Source organism: Ipomoea triloba, chromosome 10, assembly GCF_003576645.1.
Source record: "Ipomoea triloba cultivar NCNSP0323 chromosome 10, ASM357664v1".
Classification (NCBI taxonomy): Eukaryota; Viridiplantae; Streptophyta; class Magnoliopsida; order Solanales; family Convolvulaceae; genus Ipomoea; species Ipomoea triloba.
Genome location: NC_044925.1, coordinates 19,944,100 through 19,968,172, shown reverse-complemented (window position 1 = coordinate 19,968,172; position 24,073 = coordinate 19,944,100). Strand labels below are relative to the sequence as shown.

The following is a 24,073-nucleotide window of genomic DNA, read 5'->3' as shown; positions in this document are numbered from 1 at the left end:
TTTGAATAGTTTAAACACAGAATTCCTTCAAATTAAAACATCATAACAAAAGTGATTTTTGAACATGTTTTTCTGCATAAACATAAATAATGAGTCAAATTATTGAATTTTCATCATTCACCTCCTTTGAAAGTTGAGCTTCTGAATACAAAGTGTAAATAAACAGGCAAAAAAAAGTGGGAACAAAATCAGCATTGCAGCCACAATGGGTAATTGATGATGGTGATATCCAAAATAATCCCTCAAAAAGGCTGCCACTGTTTTCTTTTCTCCAAAAACCATGATCTCCTCCTCTATGTCTCCATATTGCGAAGAAAGCATGCAGTTTAGGGACCAAGATGTAGGGATTAAATAGTAAAACCAGATCCACCACTTGGGTATTTGCTGCAAGATTATGAACATATATGAAATGATTGTTTGCAGTAATGTCTAGTTGCAATTAAGTTTCTTATAATAGAAAGTAATTCTTTGTGTACTCACTGGCTTACAAATCATGAATCCAGCAAAGAGGTTGAACATGGAGTAAAAAGGGGATTGCAGAGTTGCAGCTATGTGAAAGCTTGGTGTCATGGCAACAAGCAGCATTCCCAGATATTTGAAGTACATCTGCGAGCAAAACATGGCATAGAAGTACCACAGAACCTTGTGTGCTGACCCGTAGTATCCAATCATTGGATATGTGATAGCCGTGAACACAACTGTTTGAGCAAACAGATAAGGAATCTCTATGATAACCTATATATGACAATATTACGAGGAGTTTCATTAGATCGAATGTCATAAGAATCTGTCAGGGTAGTAGAAGGCGTTAGGCGCTAGTCGCCCCCGGGCGCTTGACTAGCGCCTAGCGCCTAGCGCCTTCTGTAACATCTTTTCACTACTAGCGTCCGGGGGCAACTAGCACCTAGGCAGCCTAGTAATCAGGGTATCTCCACTTTACCTAGGGCCGGTTTTTTGATTTGTGTGGCCCTATGCTGTTAAATAAGTGAAGCCCTATCAAAGTATAAATAAACTGTGAATTTTAGAAAAATTACAGAGAGAAAAATGCAAAAAGAAAAACAAAAAAACTAATTTTAGGCCAATATAATCACAAATACATCTACTAACTATTAGGTCAGGGCTTGACTAGGGGCCCCCAAAATTTTGGAGACCTGTGCTGTTGCCCATCTTGCACGCCCTAAAATCCGACCCTGAGTCGTCTTTACCCACTCAAGAGTGTGAGTTATGAGTTGTTAGATTGTTTTAATCTCAAAACTAGTTAACTACATATGTTAGATGGTTAGTTGAGTACATGGCTGGAGGAATATAGAAAATGAGCAACTACACAAGAAAGAAAAAACCACTCGGTCGAATTAGGCACCCAACTCGGCGCCTAGGGTGCCTAGTCAGCCGGCCGACTAAAAGCCACCTAGGGATGAAATCGCCTCGGCCGCCTAGGCTAATTTTTACAACACTGTTTATACCTGTGCCAATGCATAAGCCCATGAAGCATACATCCCAGCAAATCTGTCCCTGTACAAGACAGTTCTCTCAGTGCTGACATATGGTAAAATTGTTGAGCAATTGTTTATCCCACATTGGATTACTCCAGTGAACATTGAACCGAGTATATTGAACAAGCTCTGTTGGTTTTCTCTATTAATTCCACAAGAAAACAAAAGGATTAATAGTTCCTTTGGGAGTAGATATAATCAAATCTTGGACGGAGCAGTTAGAGCTAGTATATTTAGCAATATAATATAATAGTAGGTATAATATTCTTACATTTTCTTGCCTTGATCCCAAAACAACAATCCTAAAAGAAGAGATGTGATGAGAGTATGAATGAATCGCATCATGTTGTAGGAAGGACTCCTCCAGTAAGACCAATATTGCTTCCAAAGGCAGGTCTTGAACTGGCCCCACCCCTTCTGTGGAAAGGGGGTGGGAAAATGCAACTGCTTTGAGCCGTGACGTGGAATGCTCAGCATCTTTACAAGCTCTTTGTTATTTCTACCAATATTCAGGTGCAATTGTAATTCAAAAATATTAATATTTAGAATGAATCAGGAATTAATTGAAGAGTTAATTCTGGAGGTAGCTCTCGGACTATCATTCACAAAGTATTGAATCATTTCCAATTGTAATCCACTATAAGTTTTTTCCTGTGTGAACAACGCTTAACATTGGGGGTACGGTGAAATTAGGGGTACTAGAATAAGAAAATTATGGCTTTGTTTCTGGCGTGTGAGAAACAATTAGCTCAATGACCATAACTTTCTAATTTTATCCTCAATGTTAACGATTTATACAGGGAAAAGCTAATGGCGGATTACTATTGCAAATGATTCAGTACTTTTAAAGACTAAATTTGGAAGTTTTAAAAGTCAAAGACTAAAATTGGAAATGAGTGATATTCAAAGTACTAAATCCGAAATTAACTCTTAATTGAAACACTTTATATATTTTATCAGACTCACTTGTATAAAGAAGATTTTTGATAGATTTCTGCAAAATCTAAGCCAAGTTCAGCTTCAGCAAATGTTGAAGTGACTTCTAACATCCATGTTGCTGGATTATAATTATCCTTTATTTTTGGCACACCAGAGATACCCTGTTAAGACTTAATTGTTTCAGTAAATGTACCATGAAAAAGCATGGAAAGTGTACAATAGTCAACAGATCTGGCAAATTAAACTGACCTCAAAATATTCAATCATTTTACAAGAATGCCAACCCAGCGGTCCCCAGTAGATCATTTTCCCACCGGCTTTCAAGAGAATAAGCTAAAGAATAGTATAAACAAATGTGTACTTTGAACAAGTGTATTAAATGTTGTTAAAGCAATCAATCAATCAATCATTATTCAACTTCTTATGCTTTCTAAATTAACAATTACTTATTACCTCATCAAAAGCTTCAAATATATCAATACTGGGTTGGTGAATAGTGCAAACAATTGTTCTTCCTGTGCCAACCACATTCTTTACAGCCCGCATCACAATTGCAGCTGCCCTTGCATCAAGCCCAGTTGTAGGCTCATCCATGAAAATGATCGAGGGGTTTGCAACTAACTCCACAGCAATTGTGAGCCGCTTGCGTTGCTCAGTTGAAAGACCACTAATACCAGGCATGCCTACCAGCATGTCCTTTATCCCGTCAAGTTCAATTGTCTCAATCACTTCCTTCACAAATTCCTACATACACACCCAATGAGAATCATATCATATTGGAATTATAATTGTATACACAAAACAATGTTGCAGAAGGTGATATGCGCTAGTCTAGTCGGGTGCTGGGAGAGCCTAGCTCCCAGAGCGTCTAAGCGATCGAGTATATCGTCTCCACTTTTCTCACTCATCAGGGTTGTGAGTTGTTAGACTATTATAATCCCTGGAACTAGTCAAGTACATATGTTAGACAGTTAGTTGAGTACATGGCTGGAGGAATATAGAAGAGGAGAAACCGAGCAGGCAAACAAAAATCACTCGGCCGAGTTAGGCGCCTAATCGGCCGGCCGACTAAAAGTCACCTGGAGCTGAAATCGCCTTGGCCTAGGGGTGCCTAGTCGGCGCCAGGCAGCCACCTAATCCGATTTTTGCAACACTAACACAAAATGGGTTCAAAAAAGAATAGTGCAATCCTGATGTAGTATGGAAATGGCCAGCCATACATATTTGGTTTTGGAATCAATCTCTGGAGGAAGCCGTAGCCAAGCAGAAAAGATAACTGATTCTTCTACTGTAATCTGAGGAGAATGTATATCAGTTTGCTCACAGTAGCCAGAAACTCGAGCAAATGTCTCTTGAACTTTAGGGTACCCTCCAATCCTTATTTCTCCTTCCACTATACCACTAGTCTTTCTACCAGAAAGAACATCAAGAAGAGTTGTTTTTCCAGCACCACTGACGCCCATAAGAGCAGTAAGAACACCAGGTCTGAGTGCAGCAGTGATGTTGGAAAGAAGTTGAAGTCTTTTTTCAGTGAAATCGCGTTCCTTCAATGCCTAAAAACAGATATAAGAGGATTAAATAAACCAATGAATCTGGGCTTAATGATCTTTCGAGATACAATCCATTATCAAATGAGAGTGGTATATATGTTCCATTACCACAGGCATGTCAATGTAATATTGAACATCTTGAAAAACTACACTTAAGGCTTCAAAAGGCAAAATCACTCGACCTGCAGAAGACAAGAAAAAAGACTTTTTTAAGAAGATAATAAATTTGAATCATAAGGCAATTCAAAAGAAGTAAACAAAAGGAAATGGTACAAAACCTTGATTAGAAGGTTCAGAAGTTTTTTCTTCAACAGGCACTTTATGAAGTGATTTTCCACTTCCTTGTATTTTTGAGAATTTTTCCTTAGAAATAATAGCACGTGAACCTGGGGCTGCATGGATATTGGAATTGAATAACTATACTAAAATTGTTCTGTAGTTTCATCTCAAAAATAATAGATATGTGAACTTACGTTTAAGGAAACTTAAGGCTAATGTGAAACCAAGGTTAAATAGTATTATAAAGCCAAATAGAGCACCAATTGATACCCAATATAGGTACCCATCAAAATTTAATCCTCGGCTTTCAAGAACTTCTTCTCCTATTGTCATATTTGTAGGTAACATCTGCAAGAATTAACGAAGAATCAACCAGGAATTAAAAACATATCGTGTATTAGGGGTGTCAATCGTGCTAGTCTGCTTGATTTCAAGCTATTCCTGTCTGACTTATTGGTTCAGGCTAATCGGTTTTTATTTTATTTTATTTTCGGGTTTGGTTTGACCCTAACCCTAAACCTTGGACTATCAGGCTTATTAGATGGGGTGAACCATATGAACTAAAATTAGAAACTGAGGGTGAGTACCCACATTTGATAGAGTGAGATGAGGAGGGATGTCAATTCAACCCGATCCCAATGGAAAAACCTGGTTCCCGCTAAGACGGGGATTGTACCCCTCGCCCCGACCCTGAATCCTCAATATATATGTGTATATATATATATATGTGTGTGTGTGTGTGTATATATATATATATATATANCTACATACACACCCAATGAGAATCATATCATATTGGAATTATAATTGTATACACAAAACAATGTTGCAGAAGGTGATATGCGCTAGTCTAGTCGGGTGCTGGGAGAGCCTAGCTCCCAGAGCGTCTAAGCGATCGAGTATATCGTCTCCACTTTTCTCACTCATCAGGGTTGTGAGTTGTTAGACTATTATAATCCCTGGAACTAGTCAAGTACATATGTTAGACAGTTAGTTGAGTACATGGCTGGAGGAATATAGAAGAGGAGAAACCGAGCAGGCAAACAAAAATCACTCGGCCGAGTTAGGCGCCTAATCGGCCGGCCGACTAAAAGTCACCTGGAGCTGAAATCGCCTTGGCCTAGGGGTGCCTAGTCGGCGCCAGGCAGCCACCTAATCCGATTTTTGCAACACTAACACAAAATGGGTTCAAAAAAGAATAGTGCAATCCTGATGTAGTATGGAAATGGCCAGCCATACATATTTGGTTTTGGAATCAATCTCTGGAGGAAGCCGTAGCCAAGCAGAAAAGATAACTGATTCTTCTACTGTAATCTGAGGAGAATGTATATCAGTTTGCTCACAGTAGCCAGAAACTCGAGCAAATGTCTCTTGAACTTTAGGGTACCCTCCAATCCTTATTTCTCCTTCCACTATACCACTAGTCTTTCTACCAGAAAGAACATCAAGAAGAGTTGTTTTTCCAGCACCACTGACGCCCATAAGAGCAGTAAGAACACCAGGTCTGAGTGCAGCAGTGATGTTGGAAAGAAGTTGAAGTCTTTTTTCAGTGAAATCGCGTTCCTTCAATGCCTAAAAACAGATATAAGAGGATTAAATAAACCAATGAATCTGGGCTTAATGATCTTTCGAGATACAATCCATTATCAAATGAGAGTGGTATATATGTTCCATTACCACAGGCATGTCAATGTAATATTGAACATCTTGAAAAACTACACTTAAGGCTTCAAAAGGCAAAATCACTCGACCTGCAGAAGACAAGAAAAAAGACTTTTTTAAGAAGATAATAAATTTGAATCATAAGGCAATTCAAAAGAAGTAAACAAAAGGAAATGGTACAAAACCTTGATTAGAAGGTTCAGAAGTTTTTTCTTCAACAGGCACTTTATGAAGTGATTTTCCACTTCCTTGTATTTTTGAGAATTTTTCCTTAGAAATAATAGCACGTGAACCTGGGGCTGCATGGATATTGGAATTGAATAACTATACTAAAATTGTTCTGTAGTTTCATCTCAAAAATAATAGATATGTGAACTTACGTTTAAGGAAACTTAAGGCTAATGTGAAACCAAGGTTAAATAGTATTATAAAGCCAAATAGAGCACCAATTGATACCCAATATAGGTACCCATCAAAATTTAATCCTCGGCTTTCAAGAACTTCTTCTCCTATTGTCATATTTGTAGGTAACATCTGCAAGAATTAACGAAGAATCAACCAGGAATTAAAAACATATCGTGTATTAGGGGTGTCAATCGTGCTAGTCTGCTTGATTTCAAGCTATTCCTGTCTGACTTATTGGTTCAGGCTAATCGGTTTTTATTTTATTTTATTTTCGGGTTTGGTTTGACCCTAACCCTAAACCTTGGACTATCAGGCTTATTAGATGGGGTGAACCATATGAACTAAAATTAGAAACTGAGGGTGAGTACCCACATTTGATAGAGTGAGATGAGGAGGGATGTCAATTCAACCCGATCCCAATGGAAAAACCTGGTTCCCGCTAAGACGGGGATTGTACCCCTCGCCCCGACCCTGAATCCTCAATATATATGTGTATATATATATATATGTGTGTGTGTGTGTGTATATATATATATATATATATATATATATATATATATATATATATATATATATATATATATATATTACACACACACACACACGCACAAATATTTAATGGCAAAAACTTGTGTGAGACCGTCTCATGGATCTTTATCTGTGAGACGGGTCGGGTTAAGATGAAACTGAAATATGTTATACTTCTACATTTTCATTTAAAAGTATTACATTTTTTCCTCATATGTATTACATTTTCTCCTATAAGTAACAAATACTTGCCATGGAATAAACTATCAAGAAACTTTTGCTCCTATTGCAAAGCTAAACGTACACTATCAAAACTCTTCACTCATTAGTTGTCAACCAAGATTTGTGATTGCAACAGCAGGACGCAAAAAAAAAAATGTTTTTCTAAACGGTGACCTTGAGGAAGAAGTCTACATAAAAATACCACTTGGTTTCGAAGGAAGTTTGACAAAGAATCAGGTTTGCAAACTCAAGAAGTCCTTGTATGAAATTTAACAATCCCTTTGAACCTTGTTTGTCATATTCACAAAGGTGATTTTGAAGCTTAACTACATACATAGTCAGGCAATCATACTTTGTTTGCCAAGAAATCTCATGCTAGGAAAATTGATGTATTGATAGTCTATGTCGATGATATTATTCTATCTGGGAATGATTTGGAAGAATTACAAATGTATTTTCAAAAGATTTTGAAGTTAAAGATCTTGGAAATATTAAGTATTTCCTTGGGATGGGATCGGAGTGACTAGATCAAGGGAGGGCATTGTTGTTTCTAAAAGGAGACTGGTATGCTTGGATGTAAATCAATTGATTTTCTTGTTGACAATTAGAAGAAACTTGGCACTGAGAAAGAAAGTACACCAGTAAACAAGGGAGATATCAACGAATTGTTCAACACTTGATTACACATTCGACCAAATATTGGTTTTGCAGTGAGTGTTGTGAGTCAATTTGTGTAGTCTTACAGAGGAACACATGGGAGGAAGTCTACAGAATTGTTAGATACTTGAAAATGACACCATAGAAAGGTTTATTCTTCAAAAAGAGAGAGAATCTTTACATTGAGATGCACTTAGGCGTAGATTGGGTAGGGAACATCATTGATAGACGGTCAACTTTTGGGTATTGTTATTTTGTTTGGGGTAATCTTGTTAGATGGAAATGCAAGAAGCAATCAATGGTAGCCGGAAGCATTGTCAAAGCTGAGTATAGAGCACTAGCACAATGAATTTGTTAAGGGATTTGGATTTTAAAAAAAAAGGTTCTTAGTGAATTAGAACAAGTGAGTTCATCTCTTATTTTGATTATGTGTGGCAGTCAGGCAGATATGGCAGCTATCAGCATAGCGAAGACTCTTGTGCATCATGATATGACTAAACATGTTGAAATTGATTGACACCCTATCAAGGAGAAAGTGACCAGTTAGACTATTAAGTTGAACTACATTTCTACCAAGCAATACCTAAACCTAACTTTGAAGACTTAATTTGTAAGCTAGGATTACATGATATATATTCTCTAGCTTGAAGGGGAGTATTGAATATTCATAGTCAAAGTTAGGGATTTTATTTTAGGAATAAAAAGAGAGATCGGATGTGATATTTTCTTATGATTTTGTTTCATCATTTTAAAGAAGAAATTCAAAAATTCGTCAATTAGCTAGTATGGTTTATATGTACTCACCTTTTCCCATCGGGGGGCAAGAAATTCATTCAGAGTAAGGCCTATCTCACCATATGAAAGTGGAGAAACCCAGAATCCCCATTTCAACCAAACTGACATAGAAGCTGCAATAAACATTTTCATATGAGTTATATTCCTCTCCTCACAGAAGTCTTATATACGAAATGAAAACAAAATGATAGTTGGAAATATTACTTCGTGGGATTATGAAGCCACCAAATAACAAAACAATCATAATTGATAGATTGCCAACTGTTGTAGCAACAACAATTGTTGGGAAGATAGCAGCCAAGAAACGAAATAGGGATATTGATGACATATGCATAGCAAAGCATACAAGTAATTGACGGAAGAACCTGGAAGCATTATATTAATAAGATCAAAATTAGGAACTTATGTTAAAATCCGAGCACCAATTAAATTAAATATTGTTATATTTGAATGGACACTTTATTCAAAACTAAAGAGATCAGTAACATGGTTAATAACTTGGACAGTTAATAATATTTCATTATGAAAAATACTCATCATTAAAGAAAATAAAGCAATATAATAGTATGTCAATTGACACTCACCTACCAACCTCAGGACTGAAACCAACGGCATAATAAGTAATAGATGTCCAAAGAACAGATTGCAACAAAGAAAGAGGAAATTTGAGAATGGTAGTTGGGATTGCATATGCCCAAGCTGGGTAGAAACACAATTCTCTCTGCTTGAAGAAAACTTCTAGCCTTGTAATGGTCATGGACATCTCGGGTAACCCATCAACAACTTGAAGAAATAGAGTATAGAATAGAGCTCCCAAATAATAATTTGCATGTAGAAGATCCACATCCGTCTGAGTTCTCCAAAACACAGTTATTGTTATAAATGCACTTGCGATAAGCTGCAATAAAGGAATATAAAAACTCATATCCTTCCTACAGGTAGTTGATCGATAGCACAAAAAGTTAGGAACTAAAAGTTACATAGCAGACCTGAACAGATTTGAATATATAAATAAAAGAATTTCTTTTCATGAGAAGAAATTCTCTCGAGATGCAAGCTCGGAAGAGCGTCCATTTAGGAAGTGAATACACACTAGAATTTATAGCATTTTTGTGGCTCTTGGAATTATCATATGGCACAAAAAGCTCCTTGAAGAGATTATTTCCATAAGGAGATTCCTTAAATTTTGTTGATATTGTATCAACAGAAACATAGCTATATGCCTGTTGAGTTTGATTGTTCCAATATTGTGCTTGATCTTTCCTTGAGATGACCTATAGCAGATGCAAGAGGCAAGGTTAAAACTTAAAAGATATTTTATTTAACAGACTATAGAAAAGTAGCATGCGTGAGGAACTTGCCTCCTGGAGAAAGTCGGCTACCCCTTTCCTTTCAGGACATTTGAGCCCACAATTTTCAAAAAATTCTAATATGTTGCTTCTAGGACCATGGAAAATGACTTTTCCCTCAGCCATCAAGATTATATCATCGAAGAGGTCAAATACTTCTGGTGCTGGTTGAAGAAGAGACATTAGTATCGTAGCATCTGTGATGTGTGCCAACTGTTGAAGGCAAGCAACAATCTGATATGTGGTCGAACTATCTAAGCCATTTGATATTTCATCCATAAACAATGCTTTTGTTGGGCCAACAATCATTTCCCCTGCAGGCATTAATATTGATATGCTACTCAATACATAATAAAAAAAAGCACTTTGAATTTTCAAACAAACATTTAATTTGCTGCTAATACGAAAATTTTCTCTTGTCCTGTTACATTGTGTAAGGCTAAATTAAGGCTTTTAGATAACAGATTTTCAGTACCTGTTGTTAGTCTTTTCTTTTGGCCGCCCGAGATACCTCTTCTCATAGCATTACCTACTATCGTGTCAGCACAAACATCAAGTCCAAGAATCTGAAATTAGTTGAATTGAAACAAAGATCAGCTTAGCTTCTTAACATATATTCCATTTTCAACTATATGTTTTTTTTTTGTTTTAGAAAGAAGCTAAATTTCTAATTGTTCAAAAAAGTATTATCGTACATACCTTAAGGATGTAATCTGTCTGAAGGTTTGTCTTTTGTCCTTCTATAGAAATTGCCTGAATAATTAAATAAATAGGTTAAAAGATAAGAACTATATATATCTTCAACAGTGGCTGGAACACCAGAAGTGTCTTTCAATTCAGGCCAATTATTTACTAAAAGAACACTTGGAAATATAATAGAACATGCTTTAAGAAAAAAAAAATCATTTTTAGTCCTTCAATATCATATAGTAAAGTTAGTGAGAGATTATACAAAAACTTAAGAATTTGGAATTTGATACATATAAGACCTTAACTATCAAGAAAATGCTTTGTTACAAGTGGACTTTCTGAAAGACATACTTATTTGGTCTATAAATACCTTCAAATAATGCAATAACTAAATCTGGAAAGATGATGAATGCCACTGGAACTAATTTTAGTAAGAGATATATTAAAGTATGTCACGTAGTTTGAAATTTCTATCCAAAAAGAGATACGAGTGGTGAACATGTATGCCTTTATTTACCAGAAATGGATGTCATTAGCAATAACAATGAAGAAAACATCAGAGAAAATAAATCGTTGCTTTTGCATACATCCAAGCAATGAAGTATAGCCATGTTAATCCATAGAAATAAAGTATAAAATGAGGTGCTTAAAACAAGATTTTCACAAAATCGAGAAAATCTCTCTATGCAAAAGCACTAATGATCCTAAGAGGCTAATTATCATAATACCAAACATATTATCAATTCAAACAATATCAACGTCACTGAGGACAAAATGATAGAGAATATAAGTTATGCTGCTAAAACTACCTTCATGTAAATATCTATGTCCTGATCAGGAACAATTCTTGATTCCTTCTCCATCTTGATTAGCTCAACCAAAATATCTGCACAGGGATAAAACATTATATTTATTCCCATGACTATTGAAATAAGTGTATGACTTAGTTCACTATTTGTCATGACTCATGAGTGTAAAGACATACCGCCTCTGCTACCAACACCCTGGCAACGAGATGAGAAATCAAGGGTTTCTCTGACAGTCATTTCAGGGATATGTAAGTCGTATTGACTAATGTATGCAGAAGTTTTCTGGGGAACAAATTCTTGTAATGTGTACCCATTGTAAGAAATATCTCCCCTAACCTAATTGAATCAATTAAAAGCAATCAGATAGATAAAATAAGGCATCCATCAATTAAGAATGAATTCCTTAGAATGATGATGAAAGATGTTACATAAATTTACACAACTCTTAGTACAAAGCTACTTTGTTGTAATCAGAGACTGTCAAGTTAGTCCAGAACTACAACATCAAGAAGGAAAATGCTATTATGTTAACTACGTAAAAATAGATAGATCATTAGTAAAACATATGAGGAAATCATATAACACCTTCCAAGATGCATCCAGCTCCTTGAGTAGCTCATTACATTGGACCAAAATCTCTTTAGTACCTCAATTGAGTTTGCACTGCCTTTGCAGTGACACATGAAAAACATGAGGTTGTCGAAACCAAATTGAAACATCTTAGTCAAGCAAACTACGAAATTCTATTATCTATTTGTCATATCTTAGAAGGTGATAAGTGAACATTAATCATTTAACTTAACCATTTAACTACATCCTTCCATAGTATATGTCACATCGCTGCAACTCAAATTGAGCCAACGCCCAATTTTATCCAAACCTCACATCCCGGTAAACCCTCTTATGAGTCTGCTCCATCTTGGAATGCACCAGCTGAGGCTGATGGCAGGCATCCCGAAGGATTGAAACAGGGTGGAATGAAGGGAGGAATAGGACTATGGGAGGCAGCTTTGTAGTAGTATTCAAACCCATGGAAGAATCTCCACCCACTTCCTCGGGTGGTTTCTAATTAGATACCCTAAATACACTTTGATAGTTATATTGGCCATCTTAGATTGGTCATAGGATTGGGTCGGAGCTCTTCCTAGGGGCAATACGGGTCCAACATTGCATATAAGTAAACAAAAAAGTCATATGGTCGAGATCAAAATCTTGTCACAACTAACTTCCTAGAGGCAATATGGTGTTTGATCTCGTCTATTGCCGAACAGAAGAGTTCTTTGGCCAAGGTTAAAATCTTGTCCAAAACGATTAACTCCCTAGAGTGATACGAGGTATGACCTCGCCTATTGCTAAACGGAATAGTTCTTTGGTTGGTCTCGAAACCTTGGCCAAAATGGCAACTCCCTAAGGGTGGGGCGATACGATGTCCGACCTCACCTATCGTCCCTTGATCGATGTCAAAACCTTGGCCAAAATAACTAACTCTTTAGGGGTGATACAAGGTTCGACTTCGCATATCGTTGAACGGAAGAGTCATTTGGCCGAGGTCAAAGCCTAGGCCAAAATGACTAACTCTCTAGAGGCAATATGGAGTCCAACCTTACCTATTGCTGAACAAAAAAGTCATTTGGTTGAGGGCAAAATGAAGGGAGGAATGGAACTAAAGGTGTGTTCGTAGAGTCGTGAGAAGTTAAAGGAAGTGAAAAAAGAGTAAGTTAGAAGTACTATGCATGACTCTTATTCAAAGGAGTAAAGAAAATGGAGAAAAGCAATACTTGGAGTAAGGAGGACTAAGCCTCATGGTGACAGCCACAGGCATGACTCACTTTGCCACGTGACGTCTAGATATTTTGATCATATCTCAATGTAGGAAGATCCAAATCAAATGATTCAAATAGCATTTAAAAGATAATTTAAAGAGCTACACATTTAATGAAGATCACAGAGTCTAATTCAAATGTGGTGAGAAATAACTTAGAAATCAAAATTGTTGCCCAAAGTATAACTATCACTACTAGCGTCACGATGTAATGTTGATCGTGATCGACCCTTGTACTTTATGAAAATGCGTGATTCCATCAACTATAAAAGGAGTATTGACATTTATTTTCATGAGAGTTTTAATTTAGAATTTTTACTCTCTAACTTCTCTTTAGCATATATATATATACTAGTCTTTTTTATGCATGATGCGCAAAAATATATGTCCAATATTTATATTTTAAAAAATAACTAACAAATTCTTACTAATTAAAATCCAAATGAAAAAAAAATTATTTATTATATTAATCCAATATATAATGTTTACAAATATTATTATCATTAAGGAATATAATAAAAGATATAGTAGATGCATGTGCATGGTAAAATTAATGGAAAATATAACAGAAGTTATAACGGTAAGGGTATTTTTATCCAAAAAATTATGTCAACTCTAAAAACACAATGTACAAAATGGTTAGCACTAAAAACATATACATAAATTAGGATATAACTTTGATTGAAACTTATTATGTTTATATATATATATATATATATATATATACACACACACACACACATAAAGTACATTTTTGTATATTATCAAATAATGTACATTCAGTACACAAATAATATACTTTTAGTATATTAAAAATGTACATTGTATTCAGGAAAAATACATTATTTGAGTACTGAAAGTATATTATTTTGTATAATGCACATTTAATACATAAATAATGTACTTTTAATATATTAAAAATGTACTTTTTTATAATTCACATAGCACAGAATCATGTTCCACATAAAAATTTGCCGTCTTCACCTTACTACGGGTGGGCTATGTATGTAATGTTGTTAGAGCAATTTACTTACTATGTATTAACGAACGATATGCTAGATGAATTTTAAAAATATAAAATAAAGAGAGACCTTGAGAGAATTGTCCAGGTTTGCTGAGAGTGCTTTCAATAATGATGTCTTCCCACATCCTGGAGGACCAAGTAGCAGTGTCATTCTGCGATAACATACAACCCAACAAATTAAACCTAGTTGGGTAATTTGCAATTGGTATAGCATATATGGACCAGGGTTCATATTACATTGTAAACCTTGATATAAAAATTTTGTACATTCAGTTAACATATTTTGTACCTACAATTAACAATTTTTGTACATGTAAACAAATAAAATGATAATCGTTGACACAAAATAACTACGAATACAGAAACTGTCAACTGCAAATACATAATGTGTCAACAACAAATACAGAATTTGAAAGTTATTTTTGGACCGAAGTCTACAGTGCAAGGTAGATTTTGGTCCATGGTATAATTTGCCTTTAATTTGCATTGTGAATGTTAAATGACCATAATTCAACAATTTCTTCACATTTGACATGAATTAGTTTTATAACTCCAAAGAAGAATAGAATGGCCCAAATTTTGTCATTTTGTTCCTATTACAATTACATACCTTCCAGGTTTAATCACACCGCTTACATCATTAACAATCTTTATCTTTGCCACTTCAGACTCCAAACATGGAATTCGCCTTGCAAACACCTGCCAATATAATTCAAACAAAATACATCACTGTACTTAATTTAAAACATACCTCTAATCTAGAGATTATTGTAGAAAACTATTGTTATATATAATACCATTATACAATAGATTGAAACTAACGCTTGAGCCACTTTGTTTCTCAAATAGGACACATATAGATAGATATACTTACCATCATCAAACTCTTGAAAGAATTCCAAAGAGTTGGGAGGGGTTTTCCATGAACAACCTCACACTCTGCTTCCACGTATAGATTAGCATATCTCACTTCCACAGAGGGTAACTTTACACCCGCTCTACAACGTAACAATCAACTCAGTACTTAATCCACAACTAAATATGTCCATACAAAATAATGTTGGGTGAATTAAGGCCGGTAAATGGTCAAGTCCATCAATTAGTAGCTAGAAGGTTATTAGGCGGAGGTGTGAAAGGCCAAATCAAGCACTACCTCTCAAAAATGTTATATATGGCGCTCTATAAGGAAATAAAGTTGTGCATTCGCTATAAGCTATAACTTTTGGCATAGTTGTAAATGTGTGATCATTAGTGGAATTAGAGCAGGTCATGAATAAAGCAAAAAAATAGTTAAGATTGGCAGGTGCTGATGAGATGGGATTGTTTCTAACACAAACTATGGTGATTAATCCATTCTTTTTTGTGATAATAAAGAATGCACCTAGCTAGGCACCCTACTTACCTATCAATTCTTTTTCTGATTTTCTTCAACAAGCGGAGGTTATCATGCTCAATATGCTTAATGAGCTTCTCAATGAACATATGCCTTTCCACACCTCCAAGTCCGGTCACATCAACCACTCGCTTTCCCTGCTTGTTTTCATCATCAAAAACAGCTGATCTCAATTTGTTAAAGGTAGGCAATCTCTCAATTGCTGCCCATTGTAACAAGTAATCCTCATCAAAAACATCTTCATTTGTAGTGGAACTCAAAACCGAGTTGTTACTTCTGAAACTCAAATTATGATGATGATGATGTCTAAATGAGGATGTTAATAAGCTTGGTCCAATCTCCAATAGCTCATCATCAGCTCTTATTGATTCAATTTCATTTGAACCCACCAGCTCAGCCATTTCGGGGATAATCTGCATTTTGGGGACACAAAACTTAAGAGGGATACGATGCATCATCCTTCCTAATATAAACTATGCACTTTGTCTGGTATTAGAACATATAATACAAGTTTATGAGGTAAGGAAATAAATCATTAACTATTCTACACATTACTTAAACCATATTATTATAATAACAGCGCAGCCTTGATACAAAAAATATAATGAAAAGCATCATTATAATTTATAAATCATCTCCACGCTGCAGCACATTCTTCACCCATGTTCTCCATATTTGCCGCATGCAGCACATTCTTCCTTCATCCATGTTCTTCACATTTGCTGCAGTATTCGGTCAAACTGGGTATATAAATAGTGTAGAATTGTTATTTGCAATTATCACCTCATTTCATTTCAATTCATCCATTCATATAATTCCATTTGGTCATAGATTTATAGACATCAGTCTACTCTTAGTTATCTCTTTTTTTTTTCAAAATATCTCCTTTTGGTCCTAATATTATTGTGGTATAATCACTTTTTTTTTTGAAAACATGGTATAATCACTTTAATTGTGTCCTTAAACGGTTTAAATGATATTAAATATAATGACATTTTGGTTTATTATTCAATTCTAAGTGTTATTATTTTTCATATTTTAGTCCTAGATTTATATGTGTCATTCTACTTTTAATTTTTTCAAAACATCCATGTTAGTCCTAACATTATTGTAACATGACTATTGTTAGTCCTCCGTCAACAAATATGTTTAAATGATGTTATTAACTACTCAAAATCCTCTTGTTTTCTTCTTGGTAATAGAACTACAAGTCTTGTATATTTTTATGGAATAGATAATACACTAGACTTAAGGTTTGTCATGACGAAGACTTGTGATTTTTTAAATTGCACTTTTAAAAAAAATTGCAATAGACTTATGTATTTGATAACAATTTTACTATACTCAATAAGAAAAAAATGTAAATTTTGAATAATTAATAATGTCATTTAAACATATTTATTGAAGGATGACCAGAAACGGTCATGTCATAATAATGTTAGCACTAACGGGAATGTTTTGAAAATAAAAGACTAAATGTTGAGTGACACATATAAATTTAGGACCAAATTTTTTTTTGTTTGAAAAAAAAAAAAGAAAATGACTTAATATTTAGAACTGAATAGACTAAAATGTCCTTGGTTTAAGACCATATAAACGATTTTGTTGAGAGAAATGAAATTAATTTTATATATATAGCGGCTAGCCACTAAAGAGATTAAATCTAAATCTAAATAATTCAAACTAGAATTAATCTCCTTTGGAATTTGATTTGCAAATCCTACGCGTGAGAGAAAACCTCTATCCTATACAAGTCAATATGCTTAAAAAGGCTCTTATATAAATAATGGTGCAAACTCACTCCCCTTACAAATGTCGGACAAAAGCTTACTTTAAAGCTTTTCTACTTGAATTTCCATATCAAATGGGTTTACTTTGAAAATCAATTTTCCATTCACCCATTATCTATTTTGATCAATCTCTTCGTCTGACTACGAAGAACCCAAATCCGCTTTGACCCGACCCAAATCGGATGTGGATCTCACTTATATTTGTATCACAAAATGGCCACTTAAAATGTCAATTTATGCTATTTTTTCAAAAAAAAAAAATACAAGAAGATTCTTCGGTAACAATGATCAATGCCACTTTGATTATTTTCATTCTTATTATTAGTTAGAAATTACTCCATATAATGGAGATGCATTCGGGGAAATTATACAATGGATCAGAGTCTACCTTGTATTGTAAATCTTGATTCAAAAATAATTTTCAGATTCTGTATTTGTAGAATTATCATATTGCGTGTCAACCATTATCAAATAATTATTTATTTACATGTATAAAAATTATTAACTGTAGGTACAAAATATATTAATTAAAAAAACAAAATTGATTCACACTGCAACATGAACCCTAGTCTATCTTATAACAATGGGATATGTTCCGTACATTTTAAAGAACTTTTTTTTTGTTGTAAAGAAAAAGACAGAACTTTCAATCGTCATTTGGAAGAGAAATACGAAGTTCTATCTTTAAATATCATTTAAAGATAGAACTTCCAATTTTCACCATTCTGTGAAATATCCCCAGGTTTGGTTTCTTCTTATGTTTTCCTTGTATGTTAATTAATTAATCACAATTCTTAATTAATGTTAATATATATGAATTTTTAAGTTTCTGCAGATTTTGTTTCTATTCGATATTGATTTTAAAATCGGCTACTAATCTGAATTTAAGTTAAACCCTTATTAATTATTGGATGCTAAACTCTTGATCCCTCGTGTTGGGGGTTTTGTATGTAATGATTTTCAGTCACAATTCAGTTTATTGTTCCTTTTTGGCATGGGGTAAGAGCTATAGTATTAGTTTTCTGTTGTTTTCTAATCGGGTGATGAAACTATCGTTATGGATCGTTTGTATTTTGTGATTTTAAAGTGAATTCCATGTGGAAAAAAGCTGATTGTAAAATTTTCTGTCATGATAAATTGAATTGAGCGTTGGATGGTTTAAGGTTTCCATTCTGATCGATTAATGTAGTATTTTGTTGTGTGTGTGTGTGTGTGTGTGTGTGTTTTCAGTTTATTGGTGTGGATAACTGTGTGCTAGTTGTGAATGAAACTGAGAACATGCTACATTGTCATGGGAGTGTAGATTAGTGATGATGATCTGCTAGCGTGTTGAAGATTCATGTGGCCAGCAAATGGAAAAAGTAGGAGTAGATGAAGGTGACCCACAACCACCATTGCCTAGAGTTGATAGATTTGGGTTTTTAAAACAAGATGGTAATTCAAATGGTTTTGCTAGAAGCAAATCAGCCTATGAACATCAGAGGTTAGCACTTGTTTTGCTAATTTAAGGCTTTTTTTTTTTTTTTTTTTTTAAATTGTGCTTACACATTCTCTTGTGCATTTTTATGGTTTATATTATGATGTTTTGCTTCTTTAATGATCTTCAGCTTGCACTTTCTTAGCATGGTTATTAGATGAGTACAGTGTTTAAAAAGGCAGTGTCCTGCAATCCTAAAAATTGGTCTTTCATTCAAAACTATATTATTAATTCTCATAAATGAAAGATTAAAATACTGTTATTGAAAATGTTCCTACCAGCTGCAAGAATTTGAAATGAGAATCCTTTTCAAAGGTCAAGAAAACTTTGGCATAGGGATGATCTTCATTTTGCCCAAAATAATATTTTATACTCCTTTTGCATCAATATTCTGCATGTGTTTATAGAGAGGGATGGTGATCATAGAAAACCATTACTATATTTTAAAGAATTTATGTATTATAATCTACAAAATTTTCAGGGAGGAAAGAAGGATTAGAAAATGGAGGAAGATGATTGGTGTTGGAGGAAGCGATTGGAAGCATTATGTTCGGAGAAAACCTCATGTAGTTAAAAGGCGAATACGGAAAGGAATTCCTGATTGTTTGAGGGGGCTTGTTTGGCAGCTAATTTCTGGAAGTCGGGATCTTTTGCTGATGAATCCAGGAGTATATGAGGTAGACATTATAAGTTAATTTTAAACTACTTTGTACATAGTTTTGCTTTACTGGTGCATTTTCACCATACCTACATTATGTGATTCAAACAAATAACAACCACAAGATAACAACCTGGTCATACAAATTAGTCTAATGTTAAGAGGGTTACCTTCAAAATTTGTAGAGCTTGGGTTGTCTCTAGTCTCTGCCAATCTTGAACAGTAGCTTGATTATTACCAATTCCAAGTCGAACAAGAGAAGCCACACGCTAATGTGTATAGAGAATATTCAACACTTAATCTTAGTTTATAAAGAGGCAAACTTCTCTTGAATGAAGTAATAAGGGCTAAATATATAGGTTTAGGCTTTATGTTGTCTATCCCACTAATTGGCCTAACTAATCAAGACTTAAAACCCAATAATTGGACTTTCAGATAACTAAGGCTAGGGTAGGCTTTTAGGGCATTTAAAACTAATAAGTTAAGCTAGGATAGGACACAAAAGGGGCTTGCCTAAAAGTGGCCACAACGTAGAGGCTTAAAAGTTAAAATACACCCAAATATGTTCCAAAACATAAGAAAAATGTGCTGAAAATTAAAGACACTTCTTCCACTTTCTAGGCCTACAAGTTGGCCCAACCTAGGGACCTACATCAAAATAAGCTCTAAAGCAAATAAAACAGTGCTGACACTTCATGGCCTTTAAGATGTAACTTGCATGGGCCGCATGGCTATTATCTCTCTAATTGGCTTTGAAACTAGGCTTGATCCGAATAAGCATCTTCCACTTGCTTTTAAACTTTTAGATTGAGAACTTGGGTTTCCTCTCATGGGTTAGGTGTAGGTCCTGAGTGCATCATCTCTTCTCAGCATAATATACAATGATCAAGGCTTGAATCTTCTTCCTCTAGAGTGTTGGGCCTCACAACCATCTTGCAAGGAACTTACATGGCTTCTTGAGCTTGAACCATCTTATTGGATCTAGATGATCTTTAATAGGATATTCAGCCTTTAGAATTACATTACTACAATAGAGTACAGATGGAGAGAGCTTGACCTCTTGCAAGTTTAAGGCATATTTTGTGGTGGATATCCATCATTCCATCTATTCATTATAATTGCTGAATATATGTCTTTTGGTACCAGTGCAATGGATATTATTGAACTCATTGTAAATGTTGTCTGGTGCAGCAACTCGTCATATATGAGACATCAGCTTCTGAGCTAGATATTATTCGAGATATTTCTCGCACCTTCCCTTCACATGTATTCTTCCAGCAGAGGCATGGACCTGGTCAGAGGTCTCTTTACAATGTTCTGAAAGCATACTCTGTATATGACAGAGATGTTGGATATGTGCAGGTGTATACCATAATGATTAATAGAAATCTAATCTAGTTTTGTTGGACTGTATAATATTGGAATCATACCTTAATGTAGGGCATGGGATTTGTGGCGGGCCTCCTGCTTCTTTACATGAGTGAAGAAGATGCATTTTGGTTATTGGTTGCCTTGTTGAAGGGAGCTGTACACTCACCAATGGAAGGAATGTATTTGGTAAGCCCTTTTTTGTTGGGTTACTTCACTGTCTTTGAAAAAAAAAAGAAGAAAAAAAAAAGACATGAATCACATTTTCTTTGATCAATTGATCAACGTTCGGCTCTTTTAATATGTTCTTGTTACATAAGTGGTGAGTGTATGATTTTGTGACAATAACAGAAAAAATGGGTATATAATAGTAGTATTCTCTATACAAATATTGGGAGAGAAAGCATCCTCACTTAGTTTCTGAAGCATGTTTTAGAAGTGGTTTGTAATATTACTTCTATACAAATATTATTTAGTACTACTTGTGATCGATATATACTAAAAATCTGAAATCTAACAGTGTTAAAATATTTAGGACTGTCTCTCAGAAGACCTGGTTTTTTAAGTTAAATTATTTGTGTCTGTGTCCTCCTGTTATCATGAAAATTTTGGCATTTTCTCCCCATAGAGGATTTAGTAGTTATTTCCTGTAATTGCTTATTGCATATCTATGCCTGACTTCATTTAATCTGGAGTGTTTTCATACATTTGAAATATGGTAATAAGTTGTTTGCCATGTGGACTAGGTAGGACTGCCTCTTGTACAGCAATATCTCTTTCAATTTGATCAGTTAGTAAAGGATTTGATGCCTAAACTTGGAGAGCACTTTTCTCAAGAGATGATCAATCCCAGCATGTATGCAAGCCAGTGGTTCATAACTGTTTTCTCATATTCTTTCCCATTTCACTTGGCTCTTAGAATTTGGGATGTATTTCTCTATGAGGTAAGCTGATTGATTATCATCATCTTTGGTTACCTTGCCTTACTTTGAAATTACTGTAGATCTTACTAATTTCACTTTGACCCAGGGTGTTAAAATTGTATTTAAGGTTGGATTGGCTTTATTGAAATATTGCCACGATGATCTGGTGAGTTTTTAATTATTTCAGATTTTTGCATTTTATCTTTTCTTCTCTTTCCATTTTAATAGCTTAAGATGACTTCAATTCTTGTTAACAGGTGAAATTACCTTTTGAGAAACTTATACATGCTTTACGCAACTTCCCTGATGATGCAATGAACCCAGATACCCTATTGCCAATGGCCTATTCACTCAAGGTATTAATCCCTCTTTCAATTGGGGTCTTTCCCTCATTAGGGTTTAAATGGACGTAGAGTATTATAGTCATGAATTTCTATTTATTAATTAGGAATGTTGGGAAATTCAATCCACATACCACATAAAAGAAAAAATATTTAGAATTTATTTCACTTTTGGTTCGTCGACTATAGTGGCATTTTTTAATTGGGTGCTCGATTGTTAATTTAATTTTTATTCTAAATTATAATTAATTCCTATGGGAATTGGAGGACTAGAAAAGATAAAATGCCCTCTGTCCATTCAGATTTAATGGAAGCAATAGAATGTGACCAGATTTTTTTTATAATTATGCACTAAATATGAAAAGAAAAAATTGATAGTTGATCACCAAACCTAGAAATGCCATTATAGTTGAGGGACTAAGATTCTAATATATATATAGCCTAAATTTAAAATGTATTTTCACTTTTAGTCCATTGTTTATAGTGGCATTTCTACCTATAATTCTTGACTATCAATTTTTTCACACTTAGTATTTGACATTTCAAAATCTATCCAATTTAGTCCTTAAAGAGGAATCTTTGGTATGTCCTTCGGTCTTTTCTAGATAATTATTTCATGAGACATGTTTGAAGACCAAAGATTCCACTTGAAGGACTATATCTGTTAGATTCTCAAAATGTGGAAAAGTTGATAGTTGAGCACCGTAGATGAAAATGTCTCTATAGCCGAGGGATCAAAGTGAAATAAACTCTACAAAATAATTATGCGGAAGAACAATCCTTGTTAGTTGGCTGCTGGTTACTTCATTTATGTTTTAATCACCCTTTCTTGCATTCCATCTTCATCCAGATCTCCAAGCGTTTGAAAGAACTGAAACAACAATATGAAAAGCAACGCGCAAAGGTCCCTGAAGCCCATGCTAAACCGAAAGAGCCATCACCCTGACTTTGATCCAAGAAAGTGCTTGAATAGGGAGTAGAGTTGTGCATCTGAATCGATTTCGGTTTTTGGATGTCCCCATGCTAATGTTGTGTATACTATCAATTTGGGTGTGTTATGTGATTAAAAGGAATTCAGGAAGAGTGGTAATGGCTTCTTGTACTTGGAGTGTTGCTGATTAATATGGAGTACAATGTTTCAAATTTACAGAAGGTAAATTAGTAGAGTGGGTGAACTTCTAGTTTGTAAAAAGAAAGAGTTAATGCTATATAGGTTCTTGAGTATAGTGCCATTGCCACATTTAGTCTTAAACTTTCAATTTAATCACCTATAGTCTTTCAACTTTCAAGTTAACTACTTATGATCCTTTAACTTTCAAATGTTAACCAGTTGTGGTCCTAAACTTTGCCTTAAGCTAATAGAAGGACTACGATTGGTTAAAATTTGAAAGTTGAAGGACTATGGATGATTAACTTGAATGTTGAAGGACCATGGGTGATTAAATTGAAAGTTTAGGACTAAACGTGGTGGTGTCACTATACTCGGAGGACCCAGTTAACATTTACTTTAAAACGAAATGTATGAAAAAAAAAAAAAGGTAGTCATTTTCTGGTGCAAAGTCAGATTGAGATAAGTTTTAACAGCGATGGCAATTGCAGGGTGCAGATTGGATTTCTTATGGTAACATGGTTTGGAATTGTATCCCTCGTGGGTCAACACCTACAATGTTGCAAACTCTTGATCTTTTATTTATTGTGACACATCTTGTATCTACTCCACAAGACTTAATGGGCATATTAACTTTATATTTTACCATGATTTATGCATTCTCTACACTTTATAGTGATTTATTCCTTTTAAAATTGATGGCTTTTGATAATTAATTATTGTCTAGTCAATTGTGAGGTTAAAATAGTAATTTAATTTGTATATCTCTTAGAATTGATCGCTTTTGATAT

General features: G+C 34.6%; 2 protein-coding genes across 5 annotated transcripts; one reads left to right on the top strand and one right to left on the bottom strand.

Moving 5' to 3' along the window:
- LOC116033470 (pleiotropic drug resistance protein 3-like) lies at positions 1-19,881 on the bottom strand. 3 transcript variants are annotated; one of them, XM_031276212.1, is made up of 26 exons: positions 19,713-19,881; positions 16,179-16,357; positions 15,627-16,030; positions 15,099-15,222; positions 14,835-14,923; positions 14,292-14,376; positions 11,555-11,714; positions 11,379-11,455; positions 10,579-10,632; positions 10,355-10,445; positions 9,892-10,193; positions 9,520-9,804; positions 9,115-9,428; positions 8,735-8,895; positions 8,540-8,643; positions 6,304-6,457; positions 6,109-6,222; positions 5,939-6,012; positions 5,501-5,833; positions 2,886-3,176; positions 2,682-2,765; positions 2,460-2,593; positions 1,765-1,992; positions 1,464-1,635; positions 481-735; positions 1-384 (listed from the first exon to the last, which is right to left on the bottom strand). In XM_031276212.1, exons 2-26 carry the CDS (start codon positions 16,233-16,235, stop codon positions 118-120), a joined length of 4,413 nt encoding a protein of 1,470 aa, XP_031132072.1. In that variant the 5' UTR covers positions 16,236-16,357; positions 19,713-19,881; the 3' UTR covers positions 1-117. The 3 variants fall into 3 exon arrangements, with proteins under 3 accessions (XP_031132072.1, XP_031132073.1, XP_031132074.1); XM_031276213.1 differs by lacking the exon at positions 16,179-16,357; XM_031276214.1 differs by lacking the exons at positions 14,292-14,376; positions 14,835-14,923; positions 15,099-15,222; ... (1 more) ...; positions 16,179-16,357; positions 19,713-19,881 and adding an exon at positions 11,964-12,458.
- LOC116033471 (EVI5-like protein) lies at positions 18,036-23,930 on the top strand. Of its 2 annotated transcripts, XR_004100850.1 has the most exons (10): positions 18,036-18,149; positions 18,711-18,890; positions 19,366-19,561; positions 20,734-20,904; positions 20,983-21,099; positions 21,657-21,854; positions 21,940-21,999; positions 22,091-22,189; positions 23,025-23,327; positions 23,774-23,930. XR_004100850.1 is itself a non-coding variant. In XM_031276215.1 (9 exons), the coding sequence occupies exons 2-9, from the start codon at positions 18,760-18,762 to the stop codon at positions 23,118-23,120; spliced, it is 1,068 nt and encodes a 355-aa protein (XP_031132075.1). In that variant the 5' UTR covers positions 18,036-18,149; positions 18,711-18,759; the 3' UTR covers positions 23,121-23,930. The 2 variants fall into 2 exon arrangements, 1 of the variants encoding a protein (XP_031132075.1); XM_031276215.1 differs by having other exon boundaries at positions 23,025-23,930.
- The last annotated feature ends 143 nt before the right edge of the window (positions 23,931-24,073 follow it).